General features: G+C 31.2%; 1 protein-coding gene and 1 long non-coding RNA gene across 9 annotated transcripts in view; one reads left to right on the top strand and one right to left on the bottom strand.

The window, feature by feature from the left end:
- Positions 1-20,549, bottom strand: part of LOC124460402 — a 70,665-nt gene that overhangs the window by 5,834 nt on the left and 44,282 nt on the right. Inside the window, exon 3 of one of the 5 annotated variants that reach the window (XR_006954314.1) lies at positions 18,045-18,123. The exons of 3 other annotated variants lie outside the window; for them this stretch is intronic. This is a non-coding gene — a long non-coding RNA (uncharacterized LOC124460402). Of the gene's footprint in view, positions 1-18,044; positions 18,124-18,325; positions 18,357-20,549 lie in introns of those variants that run through there. One more of the 5 variants, XR_006954316.1, reaches the window with a different exon arrangement.
- The window catches only part of LOC6641514 (tyrosine-protein kinase Btk29A), a 63,143-nt gene that overhangs the window by 41,741 nt on the left and 853 nt on the right, over positions 1-20,549 (top strand). For 2 of the 4 annotated variants that reach the window (XM_023175505.2, XM_023175506.2), the window contains exons 6-11: positions 17,119-17,333; positions 17,405-17,521; positions 17,578-17,658; positions 19,316-19,446; positions 19,522-19,650; positions 19,720-20,492. In XM_023175505.2, coding sequence (XP_023031273.1) covers positions 17,119-17,333; positions 17,405-17,521; positions 17,578-17,658; positions 19,316-19,446; positions 19,522-19,650; positions 19,720-20,492 — 1,446 coding nt within the window. Of the gene's footprint in view, positions 1-2,485; positions 2,732-12,900; positions 12,944-17,118; positions 17,334-17,404; positions 17,522-17,577; positions 17,659-19,315; positions 19,447-19,521; positions 19,651-19,719; positions 20,493-20,549 lie in introns of those variants that run through there. The other 2 variants (XM_002064414.4, XM_023175507.2) reach the window with 2 other exon arrangements.

The following is a 20,549-nucleotide window of genomic DNA, read 5'->3' as shown; positions in this document are numbered from 1 at the left end:
TATAAGGTTGTAAATTGCTGACCATAAAGTGTCCAAATATGCTGTAAATCCAATCAATCTATACTCTTTAATGTAAGGTTGAAATGACTATCTAAATAGCTGCATTTGATTGTGACACAGAAGCTGGAACTATGTGCCAATACAAGGCAATAAACTAGCTAGCTAGATGAATCCTTGAACGATTAGATAGATATTGAAATTTAGCAAATTTCAATTCGACTTTGCCTCAGAACTTTGTGTACGTATCTGGAAAATATTTTTTGAGAGTGTCCGATTTGAAAATCAAGATTTTTGACTTAGTTATTGAGAATTGAGCGAAATTGCATGACCACTTCGAAGACTCACCAATTGAGGGTATAAAGAGATAAAAAAAGTCAAAAACTGTTCAAAATATTGAAATTTTGAGGGTTGTCAAGACCTCAAGAACTCCTTCCCTGGATCCGTCCATGCTGTACAATTTGTTACTTTTTAAAGTGATTTAGTCAGAAGATTCTGATAAGAGGGACAAAGTGGTAATAAGAAAGAAATAAAAACTTGAATTTTAGATATTCGATTAAACATTATAGCACAAATTGTAAAAATTTCCATATATTTACCACCCAATTCTTGTTTATGCAGTTACCCCAAGAATATATTGTTACTGACATCGTTGTCTACGTCGTTGCCTTTGTGGCTAATTAAAATAAAAAAAAATTACATTTTTATTAGTTTCAAAATTCAATTTTTCACTCGTTTTTCATTTATTTAAAACACATTAGAAATGCTTAAAAATAAATGATGTTAGGATTTGTTTCAATGTCAAATTTCAAAATATTTGGGACAATGAAAATGGGTTAAATGATTTGTATAATGCAATGCATTAACAGTGCAGGGTATAAAATTTAAATTAGTCACGTTAAATGTAGTTAAATGTAAATGATCGCTTTAGTGCTGGGAAAGTGCATTAGGCAATCTCGAAATTCTTGCTTAAAATTCGATCAACCCGGTTTTGAGGATTAAAGTACGTGTAGCATTCACTTTAATAGACAAAAATTTAATTTGTGTAGTCATTTTCGACATTTCAAAATATTTTTGGGAAATATGTTTTAGTTTACCATTTACTGACATGTAAACACTGCACTTAGTCAGGCTTACCGCACCCAATTTTGCGTAAGGCCCCCCACACACACACACACACATCCAAGCGAGATCTTATAGTTATCGTCAATCATTTTAAAAGTTCATTAGATTTTGTTGCCTCAGCTAAATTGAGGTTTACACTGATGAATAACACAAAAAAAAAAAAGAAAGAAAGAAGGGGGCCAGAAAAAAAAAACCAAACTAACTTGAAATTGATGTTAATTATGCTGCCAACAGCTGCTGCTACTACCAACAAGAAGAGTCGGTCGATAGGTTTACTAAAAACACAAAAAAAAAAGCACATTGGAGCTCATTGAACTAAGCTTCAGCCCACGGCTGATGGCATGGATGATGTTGAATTTTTTAATAATTTTTAGGTGCGTTTTGTTTCTCAAGGTTTTTAAGCATTTGATTCTGTTCATCATAATTAGAAAAACAAAAAAGTTCTCTATGATTTCTTTTTATAAATCTAATTTAATTTCTTGAATTCAACTGTAACAGATATGAGATGGCATTGTTTTTTTTTTTTTTTGTGTGATGTTCTAATTTGTTTTTTTTTTTATCTAGTGAATCGAATCACTCATCATCATCATCATAAATCAATTTTTAACTCGTTTTTGGCCTCCATGAGCTATGATGAGTTGTCTGCATCATTAGCCTAGCCACAAAAATTAATAATCTTTACGCTTTACAATGAACAATTACAATGCAAAATCAATGAAAATTAAGATGATGATCATAATGATGCTTATCGATTACGATGATGAGGATGATGATGATGAGGGCAACCTCAACCGATATTTCTCTTTGCTGCATCATCATCATCCTCATCATCTCAATTTGCATTGGCAAGTTCATCATTGGCCCTCCAAACTGCATTTAACCTCATTTTAATGCAGTTCTTTGTTTAGCAAATTCTAATAGTACTCATAATAAATCATTAAACTATAATAGTTTGATTGATTTATTATTAAATAGTGGGAATTCAACCACGAACAAAAAATGCCATCATTGAAATTCACCAGCGGCTGCTGGTTTCCTCTTCAAAATAGTTGATTGATGATTGAACTTTGTTTTGACTTTAAGTATTTAGGTAGTTTAGAAAATGCTCAACAAAAATTTTACTTCCGCAAAGTATTGTACTTGAGTTGAGGAGGCTCATTAAATGTTAGCCAAATGTTTGTATTTTTCTATGTGTGTATGTATGTACGTATGTATGTACGTATGTATGTATGTACCTACTTATAGTTTATGTGCTGTGCTCGTGTTTTTTGTCAATCAAAAAAAAAACGTTTCAAATGGTTCAAGATCTTCAATCTCTACAATTTAATTAATCTTACCCTTACCCCCGTTTGCCTTTTAGCTATATAAATTTAAATTAAATTAAACTTAAAGAGGCAAAAAATCATAAAGAAACGTCTGATAAGACGGCAAAAGTGTTTTGTTTGTGATTTGTGGCACAATTCTCAAATGATTCCCTGTGTGAGTTTGGCCGAAACGAGCGTTATTGGCAACATGAAGGAACGCGTTAAGGAAATGAAAGTTTTTGGCTGTCGCCTTAACTTTTGGAATCACATTGGTCACAGTCTGACCAGTTCGAAAACCAAAGAAGGTAAATAAATTTTCACAATCAATATGTGGTGGTTCGATTTAGTTTAAGTTCTCATGATCTCGTGTCCGTGTTTAAAAAGTTGTTTGGCGAGATTTTATTTTGCAAAAACTGCAGGCTAGCATTAATTAAGTTTAAAAGTTAAGTAATTTATATTCAATATATAAATTTAAACGACATTTATTTAAAATGTATCACATAAAAGTGTGCTTAGATCGTCTATTTTATAGATAAAGACACTCGCATTGTAAAAGTTGTATACACTTTAGATCATCCCGTTTACGAACGATATTGGTTTACATCGTCTATCGAAAATATTTGTATATTAAAATGTATGTTATCTTTTCTAACTTATTCGTTTAACATTTAACATTTACAAAAAATGTAACGTTAACGATGAAAAGGGAACCTTTTGTAACCTTTTTCATTCAATCAATCAAAACTTTCTGATTTGATACAATTTCGAATGACCCGAGTCTTTATCGGTATAGATAAATCTGAGTTTTTCTATGATTGTATATTTAAATCGTTCAAATAGGTAAATACATACATATGTATGTATCTAAACATATACGACTTTTAAGAAAGGAAAGTTTAAAAATTCAGAAGTATTTTATTAACAACAAATCGATTTTTTGATTTTATAATATTTCTAAATGCAATTTGGACTTGAATCGACGGATTGATTTAATAAAATGTTGTCCTATATATGTATAAAGTCAGTGTGATGTGTACTATATATAATCTATAAATTGCGAAAGGATATCCCTTAAAAATTAAAGTTTAAGCAACAACCTTTTTGTGACTGGATCTTATCTAAATGTAAAATGGGAATTAGGATTTAAAAATTTAAGAGGAAACTGGTTTAATATCATGCAAAATATCAATCCATTATAAAATAAGATATAAGATGTTTTATTATTCCTTTGACTTACTTATTTAATTTCATAATAGTATTACGATTCTTTGAGAATCATATTTCTGATCCTAAACCTATATAGATTTTTAAGAAATGCAAAGAAGCCTTAAACACTCTTAAGCTTATCTGTAAGATTTCCATAGAATTGACATAATTTCGAAAATTTTACTTAGGCACAAGCCAAGCAACTGTTTTCTAGTAAGTGCCTATTATTCATCACACATTGCAAATTGTCTCTACATGGTAAAAACGTATTACTTTGTTCTCGATTTGGAAGGGGAATAAAAAAAAACATGAAAACCAAAAGTGATATAAAACGAAAACGTCAATGTAAAATCAAAAGCCTAGTCATCCTCAAAGGCGGGCGTCACTGTCGATGATTACAAGGTTTGCCAGTTGATGGTGCTGGGGCTGAGGCCTAAATCAACATTTAGCGACAGTCGTCTGAATAATCAGATCGCCTGTTCGTGCTTCCCATTCTTCCCCTGATGCAATTATCATGATTATATAGCAACTCACACAAAAGAGATGGCAAATGGGGGATGGCAGGCGGTTATTAGATGATCGTCAGCAATGCAATATATATGACAGGCAAACGCAGTCAGATGCAGACACAGATACAAAGGCAAAGGAGGCAGCAGCTGGAGACGTTGAGTCTCGATGCCAGGCACACGATAAACCAGAAAGCAACAACACAGACGACAAAGAAGACGAAGATTGTGACTCTAAAAAGGAGAAGATGGTGCTGCAACTTTTGCAGACATAGCAATTGCATAATTGAAATAAATTATCAGCAGCAGGAGCGGCCACAAAGCGGCTGATGCCACAATATAAGCCAAGCCTCCTAGAACAAAAACTTGCAATGATGGTAGATTGCAGCATTCAAGCTTGAAGTTGAAATGGAAAGTGGCAATACAACAACAACAACAACAATGAGGAAATCGAATGAAGTCTTCCCCACCATCCTGCCCCAGAGGCAGATGCATCAATGTCAATAAAAATAAAAGATTTCTGTCTTTGGAGTCGAGATGCTCTTCATTCCATTTCTATCTTTTTTGGTTCGCTCGATGCGTTTTAACGCTTCAGGCTTTGAGTTTTCTGGCCGTGTGTGTGCTTTTGCTTTGCTTTGTTTCGGTTGATTGGCATGCAAAAAAGTTGACAATAAAATTATTGCTTACTGTTGCTGTTGTTGTTGTTGCTGGCCAGCCGTGTGTCTATTTATGGCCTTTAGTTAACAATGACCACAAAAATTTGCAATTTGCATTTGCAATTTGAGCCGTCGTTCACTTGTTTTGTCGTTGATTGTGTGCGGCTTAAAGCTTTAAAGTTGACCAAAGCAATTGACCAGAAAATCCAATACAAACCTACATAACGTACATATATTTGTCTTTATGTCATGTCATGCCCTCTTAATATCAACGACTTGTACATTACCCTGCAATTAAATGACAAAATATATGTATTTAAGCTTATTTTGGGTAATTGAACTTTGCGACTATCCTTAAAAAGAAGTCTGTGCATTTTGACTTTAAATTTCAAAAAACCAAAATGCAATATTTTTTTTAAAATACCCAAAATAAACACAAATAATCTTTGTTTAGAGACTGAGATGAAGAGTTTAAAGTTTAAGCATAATTATCTGAAAACTTTTGTATAGAATTAAAATTATCAAGTATAGCGGAAAAACTATACTTTGTTTTCTCCATTTAGCCCTAAAAATGTATAAATATTGGATCAGCGATTTTCAAAATGTGCTTAAATATTTACAACAATCTCTATAAAAAAAAGTTACTTAGCTCTTCCAAGTATGGATGTCTTGACAATTACGACTATACATATACAGTTTTTCTTAGTCTGTCCTAACCTTCAAAATTCTTCAAATTGAAACAATTTTTCTACACTTTGTTATTATATATAAAGAAATTATTATATACTTCAAATGTTATTATTATTAATATAAATAAACTGGTTGACAAATTAATTTGAAATTAGAGCTCTGCTTTAGGTTCTGTATGATTTGGTTTTTTAGTTTAAATAACCTTCTTTCACTTTCATCCTTTACATAACCGTTTAATATATATTCGTCATTCATTGAGAGTTGCAGAAATTTGCCTCAATTGCTAATAATAAACTTATTTTGGGATTCCCCTAAATTTGTTTTTATTTTCTTTGCTTTTTAGTCTTGTTAATATGCTTAACAGAAAACAGTAAAAAAATGCATTGTATGGACACAAAATTAAACGTTCTCAATTCTTGAGAAATGATGTATTCTCTTAGAAATATTCCCAAATCTAACAATGTTTAACTGTATAAAGAAATTATAAAGCAAATAATAGTTTGCTATACGAATACTAGGCAAATCATAAGCTGTACGATCCAGAAAAAAAAGTTTTAAATACTATTAAAAGATTTTAACAATATATAATGAATAAAGCATTTATTGTAACTATTAGTTTAAATAGCTCATTAAAAAGTTACTTTAAACACAGTGTTTTAACTAGAGTATTAGATGAGTAGTTTAATTTTACTAACAATTTTCACTTTCTAAAAGTACAAAAAGAAAGGGAAACTATTGATTAATGATTTCAACTAATAGACAACCACAATATAAGAGGGTATTTTAATAGTGTTACCCTAAACACATTCCCAGGCTTTCAGCACCTAGGTAACATAATGACGTCGCACAAACTGCTCAGTCGTGATTTAATGCATAATTTGCAAAGTTATAAAAAAAGAAAAACACCTGACGCATTTGTTAATTATTGGGATTGGGGCCTGGCGAATTAGCAAGTCGTCTGTATATACACACACTCTTTGTTGTTGCTTAGCATCTTATGAGGCTGTCAGTCAGTTAGTTACAATTATTGCGGCTCAATAAAGACGTCAACGACTAGTTTCAAGTGGGCGCTCATGGGATTTACCCAAAAAAAAAAAACACATGTGTTTCTGTGTTGGACGAATAATCCAATTTCGATTTCACTGAACACAAAACAACCTTCGTTTGAATTCGGAAAAAGATCTCTAGCCGATGGTGGTGAGGCACGTTCAATACCCAGACAAACCAGTTAACCAACTGCAAAAACACATTAAAATTCTATATATATGTACATATTATTGTTGTAAATTGTTCATATTCGCACTAGCTCAACCAAGTCAACCACTCTCTTTATTACAAAATGAGGGAATATCGTTCTACGTGTCCCCACACACACACACACATACAATTGTGTGTGTTCTTTATGATGACGAGCAGCAGCAGAAAAATATTAAAATATTTATCAGTTGAAATATTTACTTAACAAAATTTGCATAAATAGCGCCACATACATAACTTGACCAGAGGCTGAAAATGGGAAATATATATATTTCATAAATTTCATATTAAAAACAAAAAAACAAAAAAAAAAAGAACTATGATCAAGGTCAGAGCAACAAAAGTTGCTTATCAACTTTATGTTTTATAAACATTTTCATCTGCCTGTCTACCTGCCGCCAGTTCATTCGCTAAAACTTGCAGATGATTACTTTTTTGTCTCTCTTTTTTTTTTTGGTTTTTGTTTAAAAGGTTTCATTATAAATGCATAAACAAAAAAATCCACACCATTCACCCGAACAAAAATTAACTGAAAAAGACAGAAGACAAAAGGCAAAAAAAAGAAGAGAAAAAATTCATCATCAGCGCGGCTAGCAACTTTTTAATTTTCGTTTTTGTGTAAAATTTAAAAAAATAAATGTTAAATCACAACGCCCGCCTCAATTTTGTCGTCATACGAAATATGCAAATGCAAATCGAGTTTAGTTTATGTTTAGTGTTTGTTTTATGTCGTGTTAATTAGACACACTAAACCAAACCCCCTGGAGAGATACAGGCGTTGTCTTTGTAGTCTATTCCCCCCAAAAAAAATAATGTGGTTTTAAATATAATAGAAGAAGAGGGTCAAATAACTATAACATTAAAAAGTGCAAAAATCTTCAGTATATACTCAAAGTAGATTTGTTAGGTAAGTAATCAATTTAAAAATTATGTATTTGATTATGTTCTCTGTTAAAATGTTTTATACTTTAACAAAAAATTAAAAGAATTTAAACTAAAAAGTTTTTTAACAAGATTCATGCAAAAGGATGAATCATACGGTCTACAAGTAAACAAGAAAATCATTAAATCAATCAAAAACATTTTTTTATTCCTATTGCATATGTGGAAAATCAAAAGAATCTTTTATTTTATTATGTTATAGATCTTTTTATGTTGGGGATAGTACAATATCGACACATAATCCATAAAATTTACAAATTTGTAATAAGGAAAAAGGTTGAGTTCACGACAACTTGGAACAATCGAAGAACTTTAATATGAACGTTAGTTTTCAGAAAATTGTTCCAAAAATTAATATTAAGTGGCTTCATATTAATATCTGTTTCGAATTTCAATCAAGCGACCTATCTTATGATACAGCTTCAATTGCACCAAAATTTACCAAGCCGGATTTGTCTTAAACTCTGCGAAATTCAATAAATATCGGATGTATGTACATACATTCGTCCTTGTCTTACCCTATGATATCCTTTAACAGGACAGTATAAGTGCTTAGAGGTTGAAGGACACATTGGGGACTTCTTATACCTAGTACATATTGGAGAATTTCCTATAGTAATGGACTCTACTTTCCATTAAGCTCCAATATTCTCATGTTTGGTAATGGGTATTTCAAAGTCGTTACTCCTTACAAACTCTTCCTTTTTGATTTGAATTGAATTCAATTGAATTTGTAATAATGCCAGAAGAAACAGATGCGCAGTTAGTTATTGTCTTATCGTTTGTTTTCTAATAATGGCTAACTGTAAACATGTTTACGCTAATTCTTCCTTCTTACCGACTTACCGACTGATTGATGATGATGATGTTGGTCTTAGCGGTTTAATTCCTACAACCTCTAAACCGTTTTGCACTTCCGTCTTGCATAAATCTCAGGTTCAAAATGCTAATAAATCTTATGCATTCCAATCGATAGAGCAAATTGCTCAGTTTATTGTAATTAATCACACAAATCACACAACACCCACAGCATAAATCAAAAACAAATATTCTTATTTTGCATTTCAATTGACTTGATGAAAATCTTATGAATTTATTTGAGAATATTTTTTGTTTGACTACCCTTGCAATATATTTTGAAGGGTATAAAAATCAGTTAACTAGGAACGAATTGTTGAAAAAAATGAATTATATGACAGTTATTCGTTAAAACTTTAAAGCAATTGAACTTTTTAGAACTAATGACGCATTGCCTAAAAAAAACTTGTTTTTTTTTAATACTTGTGCAACTATTTACACTATATTTACGCAAACACACTATAAATAGTAGTTAAATATTAAAATATTTACTATTTTGTTTGAATAAAAAAACGCAACTCACCAAAATAATAATTAACTTTTTAACTGACAAAGTTTTCTTCCTCTTTCTCTCTCCAAAAAAAAGTATATAAACTCAAACACGCTAAGCACATTTTCAAAATATGGCAAACTAATAGTAAAACATCTTAAATTTAATAAACAAAAAAGTGATAAAGTTATTAATGGCCTTTTGTATATGTCATAAAGAGTATAGGGACTTCGTCTAAAGTTACCTACTTGTAGTTAGTTTATCCAAAATCTGTAAGTTACGCACAATATGTTTGTTATTGGTTTGGAATGCATAAAATGTTGTTGTTCTGGTTTCAATTTGTATTCATTGCGCATGCGTTAAAATGTTATTAACCTACATTTGCATAAAATGAAAAAACAACAACAAAATGAACCAAACCACAATTGGCGACAAAAGTTTATTATTGTTATTGTTTTTGTTATGGCCGTTTCCTGTTTGATTATTAAATATGCTGTTGTTGTTGTTGTTGTTGCTACAGCAAATTCTAAAATTTTATTGTAATTATTTTCTTCTCTTGTTATTATGTGGATTTTTTTCTCTCTGTTTTGCCATGCAACTTGGAAATTAGTTAACAATTTTCACACGCTTTTTATGAGCTTCGGATGTAAACATTTAACCTTAATTTTTTTTTTGCTTTTGGCCTTTTTGAAGGTAACTAATTTGTAATTTATTTATGTTGTGTTTTGTTGCTGTGAAAATAGTTCCTTTTTGTTTTAGAGGAAAATCTATTGAATTGTTGGCCAAGTCTTGTGTCAAAATTACTTCCAATTTAGATTTGAGGTGTGTCTGTTGCACAGTTTTCTTCTTTATTCAATCTAACTGCCTAGCTCATTTCACTGGCTTAGATGCTGCTGCTTCTTGTTGTCTTCCATTACACGTACCAACAATTTTCATGTTAACAAAATGCAATTGCCGCTTTGTTGGTGTTTTTGTTGTTGTTGTTATTGCACGCGCCTTAATAACAAAAGAGGCGCAAATTAGTCAAGCAGACGCCTAATGTAGATTCCATTGCCAGCTATACGAGAAGAAGAAGTCGAAGAAGACGGAGAAGACAAAGTCATGCATTAAAGTTGCATCCAAACGAGTCAAAAGGGAGTGCCGAATGCCATCCGTGCCTCTTTAAAAACGTAGCTCTTAGCAATATGACGGTTTAAAAATTTATATTGCCTACTTTTAGGCAGCATAGAAAAAAGTTAATTGAGACTTTCAATTCTAATAGAGCTCGACTAACAATGATTATATGCTTTTTAATGGTTGGTTTATGTTACATATTCGTTGATGAACTCAACAATGTATATTTAATTAATTGTCAAGAAATTTGATAATTTTAATACTATTTTTTGAATTTATTAAACTTATGTAAACTACAGACAAAATTGATCTGTATTATCTCATGCAAGTATTTAGCTGTTGAAAGGTTTTTTATTCAAAATCCTTGCAATCTTGAATACTGTTGAGAATACCTAATTACATTTGATAAAAACAAAAGTATTTAATAGAACAACTAAAAGCGAAGAGTATGAATTTTCTCTTTGACAAGCCTCTTAAAGAGATGGATCAGTCTTAAACTATTAGACACAATTTTGATCTATTTTGTTGACTATGGAAGACTAAAGATCACATTTACACGTATATTAAAAGGGTTCAATTTTGGGAGGGCAGCCATGTTTTAAATAAATTTGTTTCAAAACATTTTGCTTTGTATACAATGTACTAGAATAATTCAAAACAAAAACTTAAGGAAATTTTATCTTAAATTCAATGCTTTCTTTAAAAAGCTAATACGTATGTGCGCCATTGTTCTAGTTGGATGCTCTTTTTCGAATTTGTGGACATTGGCAAAAATAGTAACAAAAATTGATTGATGCATTGATAAATGTTTGTGCAAAGATCTGGCAACCACATTTTCTTAGAAAATGTAACAGTTTGTAAAATGAAGAAAATATTTATTTGATATTTTACAATTTCAAGCCTTGGAATAGAGGTTGAGAGATTGAAAACCGTTTTTAAATTTCGACGAATAACAACTTTTCTATACATTATAAAAAAGGAACAACCAACTATGGTTAAAAATTCTCAAAAAACTTGTCCGTTCGCCAAGTTCTCACTTTCAGGTTAGCTCTTTTCATTTCCAAAATGAATGAATTCATAAATTTCATTAGCTACATAAAAGTTCAATTTATCAGCAACATGTTGCTAGCAACATTTTCTATTCATTAGTTGATTGTTGCCGGCGTGCGCGGGCCTCCACTTTTTTCCTGCCATCATCTTTTACTTGAAATTTTCTTAACTTGATTTTCTTTCATTTTGCTTTGCTTGTTGGCCTGTTGCTTCATCCACAATGTTGGCTAAACTAAGAAAAAATTTTACACTTTTTTCTCTCACTCTCTTTCTTTGGTTTTTTTTTTTGTAATGTTGCTTCGGTATTGTTGTTTCTACACTCTTGTTGTCTGGTGTTTCTGCGGCTTTTTTACATTTACTTTGTGTTACTGGCTTTTTGGTATTACATGGCCAAAAACTTCAATGAATAAGCAAAGTACAAAACAAAAAAAAAAAGTATTGTTTCTTTTTTGATGATGGAACTTTACCGTTAACATTTAACAAAATGGAACTTTGGCGCTCTCTTGCCACACACAAACACACACACATTGATGTCTTGGATCAAATCTTAGATCTCAGTTGCTCAAGTCTTTTGCTGGTGCTGCTTGATGATGATGATGATGATGTTGCTCTATCGTTGCGCTTGGCGGCTTCTGCTTCTGGTTGTGCCTCCAACATCCCCCTCCCATCCTCACCCCGTGGGTCTCTGAGCTCTTCACTCTCCACTTGCTGGTTTTGCTTGTTGCTACAATTAAGTTTTACTTTATGTTTATGGCCTCTGTTTTCTGTGTAGTGGAAGTTTTTCTCAGACAGTGTTTTATTTTTTTTCTGTATGCCTTTTGCTTTTGCCATTCATGTTTCTCGCTCTCCACTTGCCATCGTTGTTGTCGTTGCTCACCTTCGAGTTTTCGGGGGGAGAAAAAAAAAGTTATTTGCCATTTCAGTCAGTTGGCTTTTAAACATTTACTGAAACAGTTCGCGTCGCTCGGAAACATATTGAAAAAAAATAAATATTTACATATATATAAATATAGAAATTAAAATCTTTAACTAAATATATTTGTGTTGTTATTGAAAATAAAATTTAAAACAAAAAATGCTAGGATTGTTGTTAAAATTTGTGTAAACAATAAGTTTTCTACTCCCCCCAAGCAATAAAAGAATCTTTTCAAAATGGCGTCCTCGCTGGCCAAAGTGTGAAAGCCAAAAAATTGTAAAGTAACCTAAAACATAATGTAATTACAAAACAAAAAAAAAAAATAAAATGAAATATGAGAATTTAACTCGTATACAAAACGAAAAGTTGGCGCAGGAAGCTGAAAATTTTGAGGGCCAGGCTTTAACGGTAAAAGCCGCTTGCGTTTAAGCTTAAAGGTCAACCAGCAACAGATAGCTAGCTATCATGGAAATGCCAGTGCAACAACAACAACAACAATAACGGCAACAACAACAATAACAACAACGACTGCGACTGCGACTACGACAACAAATTGCTCAAAAAAGGAAGCAACCAAGAAAACCAGTTTGGCAACTGGAAACTGTAGTCGAAAGAATTGCAAACAGAAATTATACAAAAAAATATATATATTTAATTAACAACCATAAAGAAATAACAATAAAAAAAAAAAAAAGTGAATTGACTTAATTATTGAAATATTTTAACATCAAAATAATTTAATTTAAAACAAAAGGCTCAAAAGAAAACGCAAAAAATTATCTAGAGGGCTATTATAGCTGAAATTATGATGCTTCTATCGGCATTGAAGCTGGGTAAGCAAAATAAATGTCAAGATGACAATTCAAATACACTATAAAATAGAGTTTTCACGCAATGTGTGTATAGGGCAACGTGTTATACATTCCATCTAAAGAAAAATGAGTTTTTCTTTATAAATTTTGAATATAAAACAATCGAAAAAGCCTTTCTCATCTCAATAAGCCTTGGCCATTTACCCTTTCAAAGCAGGGCAATGTCTTAACACCAAAATTGTGTTTTGACTTCACTACCTTATTTAGCTAACCACCGAATTCAATTGTGTGGGCGTACATCTCACCTAGTGAATCATCGTACAAGTATTTAGATTAGTTTCACCTGCCAATTGATTTTAGAATGAACATATCTTAAACACGTGTTCGAAAGTCTAGCATTTAGCTAGACACTTCAATCCAAGGTCTAAGTGCAGCTGCAATAACAACAACTATATACAATTTGCATAACAAATTGTATAAATAATCAAAAGACAAAAGAGAAAAGACAAAGAGAGATAGAGAGAGACACAAAGACAACACAAAGCAAAACAAATCAAAGCAAAGCAATTACACAATTAACTATAAATAATCTCTACACAAGATAATGAGAAAATCTGCAGAAAACTCCGCCAATCACTATGCGAGACTTGAAGAAAGCAAATACAAGAAAAAGAAAGAAAACTTTTGCTTCCGTTTGTCAATTTTCCAGAGTTGGGAAAAATTCAATTTTATCATATTAGTTATGAAGTAAAAGTTTTGAATCAAATAGGAACATAACCGTAACCCATATACTCTTAAAAAATTTATAAATTTGCGAACGAAAAATAATATTTTAGGATTTTATTTTAAGAATTTTAGGAATAATAACAATTTTTTTTTATATTTTTCATATGTAAAATCGGTCTAGAAAACCAAATTCAATCTAAGAGAAGAACCTTATTAGCTACTTTATGAGACTGCTAAAAACTTTAGTCATTTAACATGATAGTAAAAACATTTTCGACAATTTTGATAAACTTGGAAAAAAATAACCCCAAGCCGGCTAGCAAAAAGATTTGAAATCAATCAAAAATGTTCGCAAAAAACAAATCACGAATCGAAATCTGCTTAAATATTATAAACACACAAATCTCAATTTTCCTTAATTTTTCCATTTCATTTTGTACTAATTTGAAATGAAATGAAGTTGGTTTAGACAAGTGACAAAATATGCAAATAAATTTATTCATCAGGAGAGGATTTACTTTTGTTTAATTCGTTCTATGACCTTATTTGAGTAGCTACTGCCTATTCGGTAATAAGGTTGTAGAATGAGCTAAACTTTTGTTTCCTGGTAGTTCGTGGTAGCCAAATTTAAATTTTATATAAAATATTTTCAAATTTGTAAGTTTTTTAAATTAAAAAATAATGTATATCCAGTAAACAATTCCTCTGTGTATATAAGGGTGTCCCTAAAACAAAAAAGGGTATATATCTAATGATTTATATACTAGATTCTAGTCTTTATTGATTAACATCGACTGACATCGTCGGAATTCAAGGTAACCAAAATTCTAAAGTGTATTACAACAAAATATAGAGGGTGTTCGTTATGGAAAATCAGAAAATTTGGGGATATTTCTTTTGAAAGATTTGTTTCTTTTTTTTCTATATTTAAATATGATTTTTAATTTAAATTAAATACAATTTACTATCAGAATGAACCTAATATGATCATATAACCTTTATTTATTCAATTTGTTTACTAGGTTAACCTTGTTTTGATAGGAAAATGTCAGGGTATATTTATATTTACTTGCTTACATATTAAAGCAATTTTGTGTATGTATGTGGGTAAAAATATTGGTTACTTTTTGATTTGTTTTTGTTTTGGTGTTGAGACAATGAAAATGCTGCAAGCGCTTTTCATTTGCATATAAAATCGGTATGGAAAAAAAATGGCATAATAAAAGCTCAACAACAACAACAACTTGAATAACCGGCGAGGCACACAAACAACTCACCCAACATTGGCAATCGCGCTTTGGAAAAACAGTGAAAAACTTTCTATTTTGGTTTGTTGTCTGGTTTGCCGCCTGCTTCTACATTTTCCTTCATCATCTCTTTATCTTCACCTGCTGCTGGAGCTACTGCTGGGGCTATCCTTTTGCATCTTTTCTCTTAACTCTTTTTCATTGTCATCGTTTTTTAGCCGGCACGTTTTACATTTTGTATTTTATTGTGAGAGGAGAAGTAGGAAAAATCGCAATTTTCACATGAAAAATGTGGAGCGTTTTCTGTGTATGTGTGTTTATTGAGAAAATTGCCTTATCAATTGAAAGTTGCTGCAGGGCAATTTCATGCTTATATTTTGTATATGGCAAGTAACCTGCTTGGGAAATCGTTTAACCCACGACAGTCACTTTCGCTTTACGCTTTAACCTTCACTTTTCCGTTTTAAATTCAATCGGTTCGCAATTCTCGCGCAGAGGCGTTCAAAAGTTGGCGCCTACTTGAAGCATTGAAGCGCACTCACAACGCAAAGTACCATCAAGTACTACCAGCAAACAACAAAAAGAAATAGAAAACAAAACAAAAAACTATAAAAAAAAAATATTGTTATAGATCGTTCGAATCATTCATTCATTTCAAGGGAGCAAGCTAAGCTAAATTTGTTGGGGGTGGTGGAGGGAGAGAAGTACGAGGATTGCATAAGAGACGCCCACTTAAAAGTTTACTTTAAAATTTTTTGCTTGGCATTTTATATTGATTTACATACACTTTACCTAGAGGGAGCATATATGTTTTGAGTAGTCGTTTGGCAGGCTAAACAGATACAATATATTTAACAAATTCGAAATTTATTTCTAAATTTATAAAAATGTTACATATATTTCATCAACATTTATATTTATTTATTTATTTCAAAAATTAAAAACTTTTTGAAGAAATTTAATCCATCAAATACCTCCGACATATTCACCATTTCGAAAATTGAAAACATTCTTTTAATAAATAGTAAATACTTTTTTCAATTGGCATATAGCATATAGAAATAATTCTCCACAATTGAACATTTATTTTAAACTTTTTTAAGAGCAAAAGATATGTTTACCTCTGTCATTTTAAAACCAATTTATTTTCTAACACTTGACATCGATATTATTAGAAACTACAAGTTGGAAAATATTTTCCACAACATGGAGATTTGTACTTTTGGTATGAAATTAAAAAAGCTAGTTTTTTCTATGAGTCCAAAAAATTATGTATTGCAAACTAAACCTTTAGCTGTTGCAAAAATCACCAAGTTTAGCATATAACGTATACGCATGGTAGTCCAGCCAAAGCAATTAAATGTCAAATAAAATTAGAAGAAATATCATAATGATGACAATGATAATGTGGCTTGAATACATTACAGTTGCAAAAATGGTACAAAAAAATTAACAAAAATCGATTTCAAAGAAAATAAAAAATGTAAAAATAAGGCTATAATACAACTTCTTCCAACGTTTTATATATTGTGACTAACTTTAATGTAATAGCCCTTAAAACCAAAAAAATTGCAACTACTGTAGTGTAAAATACTTTCATGCTAAAGAAACTGGAAAGGGTATTAGCTTAATCGTCATTAAGCCGTAAATGTTTTGCTGGTTTTCTTTTTGTTAGTTTTTTACTTTTAATTGGGGTTACAGTTTGAGTTCAGTGATTTTTCGATTGAAATATTGACAGAGAGACTCAAAGTCCAACGTTGTGATTTATACCCATCAAAAAAATGAGCTTTGGCCATAATTATTTTGATTATTTCTCTTTCTTTTGGCATAATGTTTAAAAAAATTTTTATATATTTTTTTTCGTGAATTTGACCAACTGTGGGCGACCACCTTGAACCATTGAAAATCTTGTCAATGTTCAGTGTCAAAAAAAAAAACTAAAAACTTTGGTATTTTTCTTCTTTTTTTGCAATAATTAACCTTGTCAAGAATAGCTTAACTATGTATATATTTTTTAAGGCGATTTGTGTAGTTTATTTTTGTTTTGTCTGGGCTAATTATCGTTTGGTTAATTTTTTGTATATACACATTTTTTATGTATATATGTATAATGACTTGCTTTTGGCATAATTTGCCATGCACGTGGCCAAAACGAATGACTTAGACAACAAACTTGATGATTATGTTTAACCAATTTTTTGTTTGTTGCATCTTTTTTTTTAGGCAACGGCAGTTCTCCAGCCCAGAATTCAACGCGCAGCATCAGTCCCAACAATTCAACAACAAACAGTCAATTCAGTTTGCAACACAACAGTTCAGGGAGCTTAGGCGGCGGCGGAGGGGGAGGAGGCGGCGGCAGTCTTGGCCTGGGCGTAGGCAACGGCAGCGGCGGCGGTGGAGGAGGTGGCAGTTGTACGCCCACATCACTACAGCCACAGGTGAGAAAAGTGCGAATTATTTTTAATTATTCATTATATTAATTTGCTTTTTTTTTTTTGTTATATTTCAGTCCTCGCTGACAACTTTCAAACAATCTCCCACTTTACTCAACGGCAACGGAAATCTATTGGATGCCAATATGCCTGGTGGAATTCCCACACCTGGTACCCCCAATTCCAAAGCCAAGGTAAATTATTATTTGATTTGATCTATTGGTCATCTAAATAATGTTTTCAATTTTAGGACAATTCACATTTTGTCAAATTGGTGGTCGCCCTTTACCCATTCAAAGCCATCGAGGGCGGCGACTTGTCACTAGAAAAGGTAAGTTTCATGTTTATGGGGACTTATATTGGGTAATCCAAATATTATATAACTATGACATATATAGATATATGTAACAATTTGAAAATTACCAAGTTGCAAAAGTATTTGAGATTCAAACTTTCTTTGTTTTAAAATAGTTAATGTTTTAAAAGTGTTATACAAAATACACCTTTAATATCAACGATAAGACTATATAGTTATCTGATCCGAATAGCGTGGCGATCCATTCCGTTTAAAGACAATGTTCCAACGAAAGAAATTACATATTAATATAGTTTATATTACACATAAAGCTAGCTTCGCAACTTTTCGAGTAATTTTAGAATGAAATGTGTAATGAAAAATTTATATTCATTAAAAATTCAGAAAAAAGTTTGACTGACCTTTACAAAATTCGGTTTGCTAGTTTATTTTTGAGATTTGGCCACAAAAACATATAGATTGCCATAGTCTAAAGTTGGTCTAAAGGAAAAAAGGAAAACAAAACCAACACTTATTAAGATAAGATAAGATAAGCTAATGCTTTCAAAGAAAATAATTAAATAAATTGAAAGATAATTTCAAATAAAACTTATAATAATTAATTTTTTGTTTTCGATTAGGCAATAGTTTCTTTTTGTTTAAATAAATTGCCAGAAATTTATCATTTTTTGATCAGATATATAACATATAGATTGCCATAGTCTAAAGTTGGTCTAAAGGAAAAAAGGAAAACAAAACCAACACTTATTAAGATAAGATAAGATAAGCTAATGCTTTCAAAGAAAATAATTAAATAAATTGAAAGATAATTTCAAATAAAACTTATAATAATTAATTTTTTGTTTTCGATTAGGCAATAGTTTCTTTTTGTTTAAATAAATTGCCAGAAATTTATCATTTTTTGATCAGATATAATTTTGTTTTTGTTTAGTTTATATTAAAGTAAAGAATATTATTATTATTATTATTATTATTATTATTATTATTATTATTATTATTATTATTATTATTATTATTATTATTATTATTATTATTATTATTATTATTATTATTATTATTATTATTATTATTATTATTATTATTATTATTATTATTATTATTATTATTATTATTATTATTATTATTATTATTATATTATTATTATTATTATTATTATTATTATTATTATTATTATTATTATTATTATTATTATTATTATTATTATTATTATTATTATTATTATTATTATTATTATTATTATTATTATTATTATTATTATATTATTATTATTATTATTATTATTATTATTATTATTATTATTATTATTATTATTATTATTATTATTATTATTATTATTATTATTATTATTATTATTATTATTATTATTATTATTATTATTATAATAATTATTATTATTATTATTATAATACTTTTGAATTCAACAGTAATACATTTATTTACATAGTTATCGTTCCTTTCGAGTTTGTGCTGAGCTTTCGAGGTTTATCGTTATCGACCACAGTTGCAAGTGCTTGCATCTAATAAGAATAATATAGTCAGAAGATTTAGATTTCAAGAAACTATTTGAAGCTTATATCTATGTAGTTCTAATTTATCATTGCTAATCATAGATGTAAAGTTTTAACATTATATTATAACAAAATTTCTTTTTTATCTAATTGTCTTTACTTAGAATGCCGAATACGAGGTCATTGATGATACACAAGAGCATTGGTGGAAGGTCAAAGATGCGGTTGGCAATGTTGGCTATATACCCAGCAACTATGTTAAACCCAAGGCCCTGTTGGGTCTCGAACGCTATGAGTAAGTTGGTTAAGGCACAGCCCACATGGCGAAACTCTTAACTGACTGATTGGATTTCCCTCTATTATTTTTTAGATGGTATGTGGGCGACATGTCACGACAGCGGGCCGAATCTCTATTGAAACAAGGCGACAAGGAGGGCTGCTTTGTGGTGCGCAAGTCATCAACCAAGGGTCTCTATACATTATCGCTGCATACCAAAGTGTGAGTAAGATGAAAATAATTGAAATTCAAATTAGTTTTTATCAAATTCTAATTTCAAATTTCTTACAGTCCCCAATCGCATGTGAAGCATTATCACATCAAACAGAATGCCCGTTGCGAGTATTATTTGAGCGAGAAGCATTGCTGCGAAACTATACCCGATCTGATTAACTATCATCGCCACAATTCGGGTGGCCTTGCCTGCCGCTTAAAGTCATCGCCCTGCGATCGTCCAGTGCCACCAACAGCCGGTTTATCTCATGATAAATGGGAAATTCATCCCATGGAACTGATGCTAATGGAAGAGCTGGGCTCGGGTCAATTTGGTGTAGTCCGTCGTGGCAAATGGCGCGGCTCCATTGACACAGCTGTCAAGATGATGAAAGAGGGCACTATGTCCGAGGATGATTTCATTGAGGAGGCCAAGGTGATGACCAAACTACAGCATCCGAATCTAGTGCAATTGTATGGTGTGTGCTCCAAGCATCGACCCATTTACATTGTCACCGAATACATGAAGCATGGATCGCTATTGAACTATTTGCGTCGACACGAGAAGACGCTAATTGGCAATATGGGACTACTGCTCGATATGTGTATACAGGTTAGCAAGGGTATGACCTATCTGGAGCGTCACAATTATATACATCGCGATCTGGCGGCTCGCAATTGTCTTGTGGGCTCTGAGAATGTTGTTAAAGTGGCTGACTTTGGCTTGGCACGCTATGTCTTGGACGATCAGTACACTAGCTCCGGCGGCACCAAGTTTCCCATCAAATGGGCACCACCGGAAGTGCTCAACTATACGCGCTTCTCATCGAAAAGTGATGTCTGGGCTTATGGTGAGTAATTCAAAACGAAAAATAATAATTTGAAGAACTTAATTTCATCTATTGACG

The sequence above is a fragment of the Drosophila willistoni genome, assembly GCF_018902025.1.
Source record: "Drosophila willistoni isolate 14030-0811.24 chromosome 2R unlocalized genomic scaffold, UCI_dwil_1.1 Seg200, whole genome shotgun sequence".
In the NCBI taxonomy this organism is placed as follows: domain Eukaryota; kingdom Metazoa; phylum Arthropoda; class Insecta; order Diptera; family Drosophilidae; genus Drosophila; species Drosophila willistoni.
The sequence above is the reverse complement of the archived record's forward strand: the minus strand, read 5'-3'. Positions and strand labels throughout refer to the sequence as shown.